Raw genomic sequence first — 15,652 nt, forward strand, 5'->3', positions numbered from 1 at the left:
CCAATCCTAGGATATGTTCTTCTTAGATGATGAAAAACACCACAGTGCAAGTTCAACAAAACAAACTTCAGCAGACAGTTTTTAACAAAAAGTTGAAGCAATTGCTAGAATATTATTTAACGATTATCATTAAAGAAACTGTATGAAGCAGCAGCAAAATAAAGGATTACAGAGCTTTTGTGTGCAAATGGTGTTCTCACTCTATTCTGAGTAGGACCACAGCAGAGTGAAACTGGCTTTTGGCAGTTTTCTTCAGCAATATCCATCCATTTCTGTTGTAACATAAATCTCTAAACAATAGTGTTTTTATTTGTGTTGTTGTAGGCCTGTATTCTTCCAATCATGAAGGCTGATGAGATCAACCCATAAAACATCACAATTGTGGCAAATCTGCCTAAAAATCCTTGTTTATCATAATGCAAAAGACATCTATAAACACAAAACAAAAGCTGTGGCATGTTTCTCTTGCATTTAATTTTTTTTTTTTTTTTTTGTATTCTATAAAGTAGCCTGATGTAATGGTGGCAGAAGCTAACGTCTGGAATTCCTCATTAGTGGAATACATAAAATAATCCATGTGGTGCCACAAACAACTTCTTCCATCAAAAACCAAACAAAGTCCCTTTCTGAAACACAGAGGAGCAGTTTCCAAACAGACTTCTAAGATTTTGCCCTGTTGTTGCTTACTTGCATTAGTGATCATCTTCATTTTTTTCATTGTTCATTGTGTTATGATCTGGTTTAAATTGAAACAGAATACATATTTATCTAACCATAGGGTCAAGAAATTGGGGGCATTGCAACCATTTGACATACCCAGCAACGTAAACAGCCACAGCTGCCTATGAATTATTTATATTTTATTTTAATTGATGACATTAGTCTGAATATAATAAGGTTTGCATGTCTACGTGGGCAGGGTTCTTTTTAAACACCACACTACTCTCATTTGCAACTGTTAAACATCTATAGCCAGTCAAAAATAATATTCTGGCCTCTTTTTATTGTTGCAGTTTAAATCATGTTTGTCAAATGCTGCGGGCCATAGTGCTACCCTTTCTGACAGCATCATATCTATTCCAAATAAAGTTGTTGATAACACTTTTACAGTTGGTGCCGGATTTTATGTTGTTTCATGATCAGTCAGTATTGTTTGCTTTAATTGAAGATAAAATGACACAGACTTTGTTTTAGATAGCAGAACAGATGTAAATGTGATTTATACCTCACACTGACATAGGTCAAGATGTAAATATAGATGAATGTGTTTGCCATTTGACTGTAAAGGCTTTGATCTATAGTATTAGAGGAGGGCAAAGGGAAAGAGGAAGCTAGACATGACAAGCTGTGTTTCACTGACAGTCCTACTTTTTGTTGTTTTTTTTACATGTCATTTATGAGGCACCCAAGAACATTTTGTGTATGGGCCTTGCCAGTTTCCCACTCAATTAGTTAGATATTTTCAACAAAGATGTGTCTCTCTTTATTCTTTGCTTCCCCACTTCTACTTTGAATGTCTGTCATGCTCTCTCAAGGTTTTTTAATCTGGGCTACAGCATCAAAATCAGCTAAGTGCCTGTGGTGACACACTGTATGATGGTCTTTTCCTGCCCGTGCGAGAGCTTTAGGGAATATTCAGTGGATGTCAATACAGCCCCCAACTCTAATTGAAGCAGACGACATGCTGCCTGGAACTTGTTATGACATGCCATATTCTCACTTTCCACCACTATGTTTTCAGGGTGCATCATAATAGTCATACCACTTATTGAGTCATTCAAAACATATAAATACTATGTTAACAATTACAGTAAGCACTGCAAATGAATCTTACATATAAAGGCGTTGTTGTGAAGCACAACAGGCATTGATTTGTAACAATTTAGCCAGCTTTATTATGTTGAAGCACCAGGTTGAAACAAAAATAGGTCTGGCGTACAAATTTTTGTTAATTTTGTTTGTGAGTTATGGTAGCGACCTGACCTCTTTTTTTCTAAAACAACAACACAGGCTGATAAAGGAAGAAAACAAACAAACAAAACAAAACAAAAAAACTAAAGACACATCTTCATGAAACAACATAAGTCCCATAAGGCTAAAAAGTATGCAATAACCCCAAATATTTCTGCATTTCATTGGTAAAGCTGATAGTCATCTGACAAATAAAAGGATCAGTTCTCCTTCCCCTTTTAGATCAATTATATTTGTTCCTACATTTCCCAACAGTTGTCTATGTATAGGATAGTTTTGTTGAATTTTGTGGTGTCATTCCATTTTGTAGAGACTTTATTCCTGGCATGTTGTATTGAATTAACAGAGATCAAATGTTAAATGTACTACCTGATGAATTAAACAATATTTAAATATCTACTGGAAACTGCAAGTTGGGCAAAAACAGGACACAGAAATGCAGCTGCAACATTGTTCTTACCAATCTCTCTCTCCATATGGACAAAACCATTTTTAAAAAAAATTTCTGTAAACAAATTTTTAACAAATAAAAATACAATACACTTTCCGTTTACTGTTTCACAATAAAATCAACTGTTTTCCTGTTAAACACCTTGATTGGATTAACTTGCCTCTGTAGGTGAGAGCTAGAAAAGTCAACTTTTCAGAAAAATGGCAGTGAAATAGCACCGATTTTACAGGGAAAAAGCCATCAGTTATAAAGTTTAATCAGTTGCTTGACTGGTTTGAATTTGTTACCATTAGTTTATGTGAACATATTTCAGGTTGAACATAGACCAAACGTATGAGAAATCAGTCTCCTTTATTTTCTTTAGCAAACGGATACAATTGAACTGACAGAAATTATGACTGTTGCTGGACGAAATGTATTCATTCATTCATTCTGTTAAATTTTTACTCTAATTCTGTGTAAATCTGGTGCACATTGTATTTCCCATCCAGTTGATCACTAAATGATGGTTTTCATGTCTATGTGCAATCTCTATACCTTGGCTCTAGCAAGGACAGACTATATTACAGACAGAACATACTGGTCATATCAATATTTCAGGCAAGAAACCCAAACAAATCAATGCTACTTGTGCAACCTTTGGGTTTCCTTTCCTTGCCTCAATGTATGCTTTTTTTACTAAGATAATATATATATAAATATATAGGGAGTTGACTGTTTGACTACAAAGACTGTAGTTAAAAATATTCTTGTAGGATCAAGTAAACTCTTCTCAGAATCGTTCTTTGTGTGTGATGAAAATGTTTACCAAAAATACTGGACTTTTAGTTTCATTAAATCTAAGTGTTATTACATAGATTAAGTATTTATTTGTGGATGTGCATATTATCCCTTATCTTTTATCCTGTATTTCATGCAGCCAGACATAATGTACCCAACCTCCCAAATGAGTTACTTAAACACCATAAAGCAATAATCACATTTATCCCTGTCTTCCTTCCATGCAGCTACGATACCATTTATCTCCTCTTAACTTTCTTTGATAGGTCATTAAACCCGGTCTTGGAGCTGTGAAACAAAGCACTGAATCATGTTATACTGTTGGTTCCATCTTCTGGCATGTCTTATCTGGGGCAGAAAGGCCGAAGCACATATGGCTGCCTTATATAGTTTTATATAAAAATGGATAGTGACCGAACTATGAGAGACATTCTGTGACAATCAACCGACATCTATGACAGAGAGAAAGAAACAAATAAAAGACACAGTGAGCGAGCCTGGCAGGTGGTGTTGAGAGATCAAATTTGGTACCACAGTTGCAAATAAAATCTTGCAGTTATTTCAGCTTAAAAGTTTGCTCTAGATTTGAGGTACAACAGCAACGTGTACCCCTTAAAGAGCTAAGTCATGGAACAAGAGTGGAAGCTGAATCAGCATGTACTAGCTTGAGTGGTGTGTCCTGTCCTGCCAGATGAGCACTTGTGTCTTTGCTGCGTAGAGGAATTGCAAAGTTCATAAGAAAGACTTCTGCAAATCAGCAGCAACGACCTCTATTTATTTAATTTCTGGCTTTAAGACAATGCATAAACATATATGGTTAGCAATCCTTTTCGATTTCTTTGAAGCGTTCAAAATGTATTAAAAAATGTTCCTTGTGAGGACATTGTCGAGATATTACCTGTGAAATGTCTGATACATTATGAATTACATAACAGTCCACTGGCGGAAAAGAAATTGAACTTTAAATGCTAATAAGTGCTGAACAGAGTAGTAAAAATTGCTTCCATCAAGCCAGACACATTGCTGACTACATGTCAGAAAAATCAAACTAAGTGACCGATCAATTGGAGTGGGCCCACGTATTCAGGAGGAAAGCTTGTGATTAGGCTATTATAAAGTGTTCTGGTGTAATTTTTATTCATAGCACTTACTTTTTAACTGAACATTCAACAATGCATTTTTCAAATGTGATAACAAAAGCTGTATACTATCGTATTCAATCTAAAAAAAACCCAAAAATAAAAAGGCAACATTATTTTACACACACCTGCCATATCTGCATGTTTCAAAAACCTGGATTACTTGGATCAAGCTTCTACTACTTTACTTTATAAGAACAGTTTCTGCCATTTATATTTAAAAATCTCATTTAGGAAATGTTGGAGCCAAGAGTCTAAGGAGCTTGGAATGAAAAGCGTCTGGACATCTTTAATTTTCTTGAAGATGTTTCACCTGTCATCCGAGAACGTTCTTCAGTTCTAAGAACAAATGGTGGAGATTTTTAAGCCCTATGGGAGTGTCCCCAAGGGGGTCATGGATCCCCTATTGATCCTCTACCAAATCACACGAGGTGTGAAAACGGGTGTGGGTCACAATCAGGAAGGTTTCGGGTGAACCCATTATGAAACCTAGCTAGGGATGGGTATTGATAAGATTTTCACGATTCCGATTCCATTTTCGATTCTGTTTAACGATTCGATTCTTTATCGATTCTCTTTTCGATTCTTATTTTTTTTAAAAGAGAACACTAAAGTCGATTAGCTTAGAACTTTGTTTTATATCTTCTCTTTGAACAAGATAGAAATTTAGGAGTAACATGGCCTTACAAACCCAACAGTGAGATCTTAAGAGATCCACAGCCTACGGCTCTTCAATGGGGTGTCACAGGGTCCCCAGGAAAAAAAATTGTAAATGTAAAATAATAAAATAAATATTCTTCTGTAGCAATAACAAAGTATAACATAAATTATTCTGTGGCAATTACACAAGAATATCCAGTAATGTCCCTGCCTACAATTAAACACATTCACTTACCGAAAATCGGGGCAAATGGGTGCAAGCCTTTTACCACAAACTTAGTCACTGCTCGGAGACATTCATCTATCCTGGCCTGAAAGGAGAAGCTACCGGTAGACTGCAGCGAGAACTGCCAGCCAGACTCTGTCTGTCTCATCATGGTCACCTAAATGCACAGTAATGGCAGGTTTTGTAATAAGGCAGATCGCGCTAACATAATATGCACTGTTAGTTGATCATTTACCTGCCGCATTAACGGGAGAGGACGTGCAAACGTTACCGCTGCTGCTGGGTTGAGATTCACGAGTCCGGAGCGGAATTAAAAACACGACATTCATTTAAGGTTATTGCGTGCACTGTTCCAAAAAATAGTAATGTCAAAGTATATTACTGTAATTTTTTACAGTTTTGTACTGTCTTCCTAGGATATCATTCTATTTACATAAGCAGACTGTGATCTTACATGTCAAAGGTAAAACAACATAACATCACTGTAAATATAGTAAAACACAATTTACTTGTTTCTTAAATATATTTTTTCGTACATATGCATATTTAGATCGTAAAAATACATCCAGAAACAGCTAGTTCTCTCCCATCATGCCTTGGGACGTGTGCTGCTGTTTAGATGTTCTTGTTTTATTGTTTATGGTTAGTTACTTTTAACTGTTATCTTGAATGTTGTGTTTGCGCTGTGGTGCAGAGTCACTGACAGTTGTTGTTTTGTAGCGGGATGTCACTCATGTACCATGAGTGACTTCTGTTCTGCTGTTGTTGAACCTTGAGGCACATGTAAGCACCGGAAAGTGTTTAAATAAAGAGCTCCCCCTAACAGCTTGGGGTTGAATAATAAGCTCAATCTCTCTCTTTGAGCTTCTTAGTTAAGATTCCTTTGCATGCTACAATGTAAATCAGTTCACGGCCACGCTGTGCAAATTATATTTAAAAAAAAAATAAATGTAGAAGTAGGAATTGCTATTAATATAACTCTCAAAGTATTCACAACATTCCTGAACAGAAATAGGCCTCTGCACCTGGGGTGAGGGTGTGGCCATGAAAACAATGTGATATGCCATTGGATGTTGGGACACATAATAACATGACGCTAAGCATCGGCCAATGAATGTGAACTAACAACAACAAGGTCGCGGGTATGGCTGCGACCGTAGGAAAGAATCGTGCATTTTACAGTTTTGTTCTGTTCTTCTAGAATATCATTAAAGTTACGTAAATAGACTTTGACTTCACATTTCAAATGTAAATTAACGTCAAATCACTGTAATGTAATGAAACATAATTGTCATGATTATTAAATGTATCTGTCTGTACATATGCATATTTAGATTGTTAAAATACATTCACAAATGTATCATGATTCCACAAATATCTGTCCGCTATTTGAAAGATTGAACTGTTGAATTCAAATGTAATGCTATGGTAAAGTATATAACATGATCCCTATAAGCTTGTGTTACATCACATAAGTATTATTATCATTGCTAGTTAGGGCGATCGTGGCTCAAGAGTTGGCCGTTCGCCTTGTGATCAGAAGGTTGCCGGCTCGAACACTCTCGGTCGTTGTGTCCGTGGTCAAGACACTTCACCTACCGCCTACTGGCGATGGCCAGAGGGGCCGATGGTGCGATACGGCAGCCTCACCTCTGTCAGTCTGTCCCAGAGCATGCAATCCATTATTAGTTAAACCAACTGTTAACTGTATATTTCTGGACATTTACGTATTATGATTCATATTGCCACATTCATTGACCTTGTTTATCGGTAATTTCATTGTTTGATCACGTTACAATGTTCCTAATTTGATGTCTAAAAGCACTTGGAAAAGGCAGAATCCCATGTAACATTACCGCAACAAACTCTATTTTCACTACTGAAAATGACCGTATTTTTATGGGACAGTTATTTTCTGTTATTTTACGGTCGTATTTTGGCGCCCCAGCTGCCGGAATATTACTGTTTTTTGGGGATGTTTTCTTTTTCTATTTACAGATGATTTCACTGTTTAATGACATTAACTTGTTCCTAATTTAATGTTTAGCGGCACTTGAAAAAGGCGAGATCCCATGTCAAATTAGCGCAACTACTTGTATTTTCATTACTGGAAATAACCGTATTTTTATGCGGGAGTTATTTTCTGTAATTATACGGTCGTATTTTGGCGCCCCAGCTGCCGGAATATCACCGTTTTTTCAAGACGCTTTTTCTAACAGTGTGCTTTGTGAGCAAATGCTTTTGCATATTCGTAGTGTTTCCTCCCTTAAATGAAATATCTACTTTGCAAGTATTGCAAGTTGCCCTGTTGTCATCCGTTCTCGTAAAGTATAACCAAACTTTTGAGCGTTTGAGCCGCCTAGGCGCCCTGCCAGGTAAATGACGCTCCGCAACGTGGTGACGTCTTTCGGGGCGACTGGAATCGATAAGGGAATCGTTTGCAAAAATGGCAAACAATTCCAAGGAATTGAAACAGTGGGAACCGGTTCTCAACAAGAACCGGTTTTCGAAACTCATCCCTAAACCTGGCCCCACCCTATCATGTAATTTCCTGAGGTCAAATGGCCCAGGATGTGAGTGGGCGTTAAGGCGTCTGGGAAGGGATCTCAAAATCTCTTTCTAAGCTCCTTAGACTACGATCACCTGGATGACTGAGAACCTTCACAGACATGTTAGAGCCAAGAGTTTTGTTTTTTTGTTTTTTTTTTTAACCCTTAGTCATTAGGATCTCATGATATTTGGTAATGACCAAATGAGGTGACATTAGTTTTCCCTGCAGGGACTTTCTCTGCAAGAGCCAGTGAGAAAGCTGGAAATCCTCATGGGTTTAGGAACAGGTGGAGGCACTGGGGCCAAACGTGAACTCATTAGAAGTATATTATCCACCACCAGAGAGAGATGCTGGATGTCAGACCAATCAGGAAAATCATCACATGGTTTTTAAATAATCTAAGATGAATTATATGACGAACAAAATCGGCGGCAGAGTTGCTGCTTCTCAGAAATGCACTGAACAGAAAATAAGGTCATAACTATGTAATGATGTAATCTGTCAAAGCCATATGGAAATTTGCAGCATTTGACGATTAGAACACACTGCAGTAATCAAAAAAGTGTTTTTCCTAAATTCTAAATAAACCTCTAGATACACATTCACATAAAATAAATGTATGCAATAAAAGGATGAAATGATTTTGTATTTACAGAAAGAATGGAAGATAATAATGGCAGTTTCTGATTAAAATAGCAATAAACAATCAATTATAGTTAAAAATACAACAGGAATTCTGCAATATAAATATTTGTAATGTTTCCTGTGAAATGTTTTTCTTGATGTGGGTCTCGATGGATACAGAAACGAGCTTCATAAGCATTCACGCTTATTCTCCATGATCTTTTACACTGTAAAAACACAAAAACATCAAGGGCAGAATGAGTTGTAGTTAAGTCAGTGTTGCTTTTTTTGATAGTGCACTGTGTATTTTTATATTTTCTTTCTTGAGATTTAAGTCAGAGCATGAGGAAGAGGAAATGACCTTGAGCAGTTTTCAGAAAAACATACTGCATTACAGAGGAACATCGCAGGAAGCTGGTCAGATTACAAACTAAGCAACAGTGATTATGCATGGTTGTATGACTCAATAAACACAAGAGAATACGGTGCATCTTCATTATTGGCCTCTGTTTTTTAATTTTTTTTATGTTTTATTCTCTCATACAGTTGTATTCACATGAAAGACCCCAGTGTGCACTGGCTTTTCAGTTTCTATAAGTAATGTAGCTGCAATATTAGTAGTGTAATATAAAGTATGTTGTTGAGAGCATTTTTTTTCCTGTTGTTTTGCAGGGAATTTGCACGTTGGAAGGTGAGGAACACTGCAATTGAAAGGAGGGATCTTATTCGGAACCCTGTGCCACTCATGCCTGAGTTCCAGCGCAGTGTACGCCTGCTGGGACGCAGGCCCACTACTCAGCAGTTCATTGACACTATCATTAAGAAATATGGAACTCACATTCTCATCTCAGCCACCCTGGGAGGTAAGAGAGGTTCACATGTTTCATTTGCTCACTTCCATGCTTGATTAACAATATTACTTGTTTTTCCACACTGGCTGAAAAAGCTTATTACACATGGCTTGCTTAAATGGTTCATGTCAATGAATGAATTTATATGTAAGAGAGGATTTCTTTCAAGAAAAGTCTGTTAGATCTGTTAGGTGTTTTGGACATGCATATGTAATGTATTTAAAAAAATCTGATGATACACAGTATAACAAAAAAAATCAAGCATTTGGTAAGTTTTATTCATTTTTGTAAGTAAATATTACAATCAAATGCCCCTGCATGATTCCTCTACAAAAATTCAACATAATATTGTCCAGGATCATTTATTTACCAGCTTGCAACAATGTCACATCAACTCAGTGAGGCAGCTTGAGGCCAACTCTTTCTTCAGGGTTTTGAAAAACTCAGCTGCAGCTACATCACAAAAGAGCAGAAGAAAGCGGACGTGAAAATGTTCTCCAACCAAATCAAAAAAGCTGAGATTTTCAAGTGACTATTGAACAATCGATAGACTTATTCATTGATACGATGTGTGTGTGTGTTTGTATGTGGGGGGGATGCTGAATTCATTCAAACAAACAAGAACATAAGCATCTCCATTAAAGTGTAGCTGTTTCATTACAGAGAAAATGTAACCTTTACTCTTTCTCCCATGAACATGACATTTGACGACCTCCCCTGTGCCCTTTATGATGAGCGTTGACACCTCAGTATGTGTCATTAAAGACGTGGTTTGATGAGCACTAGAGCAGGTTTTTCCAAGGGTAGCCCTATTAAGCTATATAGGCAGAAATCACTGTCACTAACTTTTGATGTGCACCCAGTCATTTTGTTCTGGAAGCAGGTCTAAAATATGACAGCAACCGCTCAGTTCAGAAAACAGAAACAAGGGTTACTCTAGTAGGCATCCAGGGGGGAAAGAGTTAAGAGTATATATATAAACAGTATATGAGTATATGAAAGACAAAACATTAATGAGAAAATTACAGGAAATTGCCAGGTGTCTTGATTTGTCAGCTGTCCATGGTTAGTAACTTGTACAGAATTGCAGGCAATCAACCAAATGGAAACGGCACGCTGTCTGCTAGATTTTTCATCTGGAAACAATTTCAGAAACATGTATTAAGTGGAGAGACAAAGACACAAGAACTTCATAAAAATAATTAGATTCCTTACATGGGGCAAAATGTTGAAAACAAGCTCTACGTATCCTGTTTCTATTTTCAGTTCATGATAATTGATCATTTCAATGAACAATTTTCTCAGAAAACAGATTATCAGTCTGTATGAAAACCAATAAATGTGATTATGATGATGCTTTACATGGGCACTTAAAATGAGTTAGTAAAGGAATCCCGAAGAAGTTAAGTAGTGAAGGTAAGCTGCTGTTGCACCAAAAAATACATAAATAAACATAGCAAGAGCTGAGGTGTAGAAGGTGTAGCTGAATCAGAAACCTGTGCAAAAAGTGGTGAGAAAATTATAATTCAACTTACATATGATCTTCAAACTTACCTTTACTTTAAGGGACAAAGTGTGCACTTCTGTGATTAATCTATAAGCATGACAGATCATCAAATAGGACTTTTCAGTGTAGATTGCATATATTATAGAAGCATTATTCTATAGCTACTGTTAGTTACTATGAATTATAGCAACACTGTTCTACATTTCTAGAATTAATCAATTCAATTAATTTACAGTGAAAAAGAAAAGAAAAAAAAGCATCAAAAGTATATTGAATGTACTTCACCCTAAAAAAAAAGGTAAGCACCTGTGCTCTCCTAGCCTAACAATAAATGCTTCCTCCTCGCTATCTCTTATCTTATCACAAGCTCTGAGGGATGCATGAAGGCAGCTAACTGTGATTACGTTCCCAACTGCATTTTAAAGATATAATTAGTAAGATAATCTGCTCTGTTATTCAAACCTTGAATTATATAATTGCATGCATGAAACATTGCCAAGTAGTCGCTTCACTTGTGTAGATTGCCGTTTGTAATGTAGCTTCGTAATCTCATGATCGAATGCCTCTGAAAAATATTCTTTATACTTTTGTCACTATTATGATGCTGTTCAACAGGCTTGGGTCATGTTGCTCCAGACTTGCCAAAGCTTGGGAAATGTGCATTTATGTACCCCGGTATCAATTATTCAGAGAGAACTGGTGTCTTTTAATTTAATTTTTAATTATGAAACCTCAAACTATATTTGTATGTCAGAAGTGATATCTTCAAGTGGAACTGATTCTTAAGCATTAAGGGGGAAAAATGAAAATCTGGTAGCAGATTTCTTTACTTTCAAATATAAAGTCGGCTTAGGCTTTAATTATTTAGTTACACTGTGCAGATGAATATTAGATGTGAAGAGTTAGAACTGGGATATTGTATAACCCACCCTGTAAGGTGATTCATCCTGCAACACCTTTTTTTTTGGAAATTGGAAATACAATATTGAGCGGAAACATCATATGGGGGTGAAATAAAATTAGGCAGAATCCTAATACACCAGGTACATCAGATGGCTAAAACAGTTGAAAATAACCACAGTATCATTTTCACCCACAGCATCCTCCTTAAGGTTATTGAATTGCATCACCTTATGTGGTTCCTCTATATTTTTACAGATATCCCCTAGCTCATCTACTTTGCCCCCTAAGTTATCATCACCATGTTTTCTTTAACCTTCAGGCCTTTTTTTCAAGTTGTGGGTCGGCACACTCTTATGTCAATCTTGGAATTGCCCATTAAAGAACACAGTTATATGAACCAAGAAATGTGCATTCAATACTAGAGATGAAGTAAGAAGAGGAGGCTAATTCTCTCTTTAGCCACCTACACTTTGTGGTCTCATGAGTCATTATACACTTGAGAGGAAAGAAATGAATTCTCCTTCTCCCAGGCAACTTAAAGTTGAGTGTTCAAGTGTGAAGAGCGCCATTAGAGCCCCTCCGCCCCAACTGAAAGAAAATGTTACAATGAATTACCATTGTTATGTCACCTAGCATGAGTCGTTACTTCTTTCTTTCTTTCTTTTTCTTTGAGCTCACAAGAACTAATAAAAAAGAGAATATAGTTACAGCCTCTTCTCGATATCTTTTGTTTTTACTTTTTTTAATTAAAGGCAAAATGAATTCAGTTGGGTAGTTTGTCATTTATATTTGTTGTTGTTAAAGAGTTTCATGTAATAAAAGAGGTAGGATCAATGCTATGCTAATGAATGCTAATGAACTAGCTTTCTGTGTTACTAATTGCCTGCAAATATGGTGCTGTGGTAATGACAGGGTTAACTGTATTCTAAGAAGCAGAAGACAGAAAGTCTGATATTCTTATCTGAGCACTGACTGACAGCGTCAAGGGAAAACGTTTGCTGTCTGAACATTTTGACTGTTTTAATTAGATCTGAGTTTGTGGCACATGTTTTTATTTTGTTCGTTTGTTTGGCTTTTTTTAAGGAGTGTGAAGTGATGTGTATTTTGAAGTGTAGCATATGATCTGAGTTTAGCCTGGGTACTCACTGCAGTTAAAAGACTTGAAGTTGTTAAAATGAAAATATACCCAAGTTTATGTTTTAACTGAATTTAAAGATGAAATAAATAAATAAATAAGTAAATAATACGTACTTAAAACAGTTGGCGCAAATATTTAACACCTCAGGCTTTTTGCCTGAGAACAATAGTGTAAGTGAAGCACATTTGCTGACGGGAAAATTCAACCTTTCGGTGTGTCAGTAGTGAAGACGTCTGCAAAAGTAAGGCTGTATATAAATGCTAGAGGAAGGTATTGCTTTTAGGGAATGTGAAGGACAGATTTGCATTTTGCTAAAGCTGTAAGGAATATATTTTAGCACATCTGTCATTTTCTATCCTTCACATGCTTGAAATCATTTTTCCACTTTAAGTGAGAGAACTGCTGTTTCGCTGTGACTTCCATGGGTGTGTGTACAGCCAACTATAGAGCATCTGAGTTGAGTCAGGGAATAGAGAAAAAAGCTTAAAAGGAGACACATCCAATTAAATTCAGCAGACAACTATAGCTACTTTGGAGAGTTCATTGTCCTACATACATTCTGCTCAAACATTTTGCAAAACAGCAAACACTGTCGCTTTAATTGACGACATTCATTTCTGCCTAGCTTTTGCCACCATAATCTACATTAACAACAACGACCACAGTGCATTTTCTAAAAATCTATTTGTAGTTAACTGAGAAAGAGCGCATTTTACTTTACGCTCTGTTAGAGCTGTTGCACTAATAACTGCATGTTAGCTGAGGAGACTCCTTTGCCCAGCAAAACACTCTATTGTGAATACACAGACTGACTGAATGAGACTTATTCAGTGTCTCATATCTTCTGCTATGAAAAAGAAGAAATAGTTTATTGAAATGACTTGTGGTTGCCCTAGGCTAAAGTTCATATGCAGAACTATGGCTGTGCCTCTGGTTGTAGAGTAAAACTGCCCAGTGAAACTTGTCAACGCTTCTGTCAACAACAATATCTTTTACTCCATTATACCAGAATACATCTTGCATAAACCAGGAGCAAATGTGTAACTGGCAATAGCGTTATGCCGCTGAAGAGAAGGGGAGAAAATTGGTTGTGAGTGTTACATGTACATTTTATTACAAGCGTCCTGTTAACCTATTTTAATGACGAGATTATTCAAGTAAGATATTTACAATAGAGCTCAGTAGTTGTTGGGTTGTGAAATAGATTTCATCAAATGTTGGTTTATTATTTACACAATCTTTGTCATCAAACATATGTGTATATAGTTAAGTAAAAAAATAGATGTAATTTTTCTGTAACTGAAGAAGATTAACTGAGCAACTAAAGTAACTGAAGACAGCAGCGCCAAACAGCTAATGCAGGTTATGTTTGTGTGTATGTGTGTGTCCTGTGATTCTGTGACTGGGTTATGAAGTCACTTGAAAAGGTTTCCCACACATGTACCACTGGCATAAAATGGGACTCTCCCTACCATTCCATTACACTTGGCAGTCTCATGTCCTCCACGACCTCTACATTCATATACACACAAGGAAAGTGAAAAAAAAGAAAAAGATATTCAGAAAACATGCTTGTACACATGTACGGAAACACTGATTTGAGATGAAACAGTTTAAAATACCTCTCAGCTGTAAACACATAAACCCTACACGAGCTGATTATTTCTGGCAATGTGCCAGCGAGGTGCCCCGCAATAATCTAACACAATGTATTACTTATAGAAAGGTGCACACAAATGACTTTTTAAAGCCAGAGAGGTAATGATTTTTCCTGGCCAGCTAGCAATAACCACAAAATATTTATGTATAGAAGACCTTTATGCCACACTAAGTTGAAATAGTGATAAAAAATGGCAGATCAAGGGCTTAATGTGGGACTATTATTCTTGTGCAGTGGTGTAAGTCGAGTGTGTGTAAGTAACTTTGCTAACCCCTGAGGGAGAGAGAGCATTGCAGCATCAGAGAATCGGCCCTCGTCCCCTCAGTGTTTGTACTCTAACCAGGCATGAGACATTGGCCCTGACTGCTACCCACCCCTAGTCACGGTCACCACAAGTTAAATGACCAATTCCAATGCATCGCTTGGGGCCAAATAACCATTCACAGCACTGTAAACCTGAACATATGTGACACGCTCTTGAAATAGTTCCAAGCATATGGTTTGCCATTCGAACAGTAATCTTTGAAGGATAGATTGTGTGAGCTTGCAGAAGTGAACTGATATTTGCTTGTTTGCTTTTTATGAATCTGTTTCTCCTTGTGGGAATGAAAGACTGAGAAATATGATGTGTACTGATTGAGCAGCTCAGCTCTTTTTAGTGAGTCAACAAACAAGCACAAGACATGCAAACTGAAATGGTTGTCTGGCGCTCTGTAAATATTTAGGCCCTTTGCTGATCTAGACTTTCATATTCTTGACCTTACAGACACTTTCTGCAAGATCAGGTTGAATTCAGTGAGTTGACAGACCTACTTCTCTTTTTCAAGTGTTTTCTGATGTGTGAAGACTGACTTACTTTGTCATCTTTGATAATAAAAGCATTTAAATTATAAAGTATGTAACCAGCATAGTATCAGTAATGTGATTTACCTGAACACAGCATTTTTCTAAAAATATATAACTGGGAGGACTGGGATTTGTGCAGTCTTCTTGAGGTAGCTAAACTGGTTCCACTACTTACTTTTAACCTTTTCGTATTTTTCTTTTAAAATATTTGCATTCTTTAATGCTGATAATCAATTATTTGTGTGTTTGCATCATGCCTATCCTTTTCCCTTTCTGGGTTCTTTTCCAAGAAAAATTCGAATGTGATATATTTACCACAACACCACAGGATGAAATTCCTGTGGT

At 36.7% G+C, this 15,652-nt stretch overlaps 1 protein-coding gene across 1 annotated transcript in view; it reads left to right on the forward strand.

Annotated features, from left to right (window-relative positions):
• Positions 1–15,652, forward strand: part of brinp1 (bone morphogenetic protein/retinoic acid inducible neural-specific 1) — a 105,011-nt gene that overhangs the window by 47,049 nt on the left and 42,310 nt on the right. Inside the window, exon 3 of the mRNA XM_003454968.5 lies at positions 9,075–9,265. Within this exon, the coding sequence (XP_003455016.1) occupies positions 9,075–9,265 (191 nt within the window). The remainder of the gene's footprint in view (positions 1–9,074; positions 9,266–15,652) is intronic.

Source organism: Oreochromis niloticus, linkage group LG7 (assembly GCF_001858045.2).
Source record: "Oreochromis niloticus isolate F11D_XX linkage group LG7, O_niloticus_UMD_NMBU, whole genome shotgun sequence".
In the NCBI taxonomy this organism is placed as follows: Eukaryota; Metazoa; Chordata; class Actinopteri; order Cichliformes; family Cichlidae; genus Oreochromis; species Oreochromis niloticus.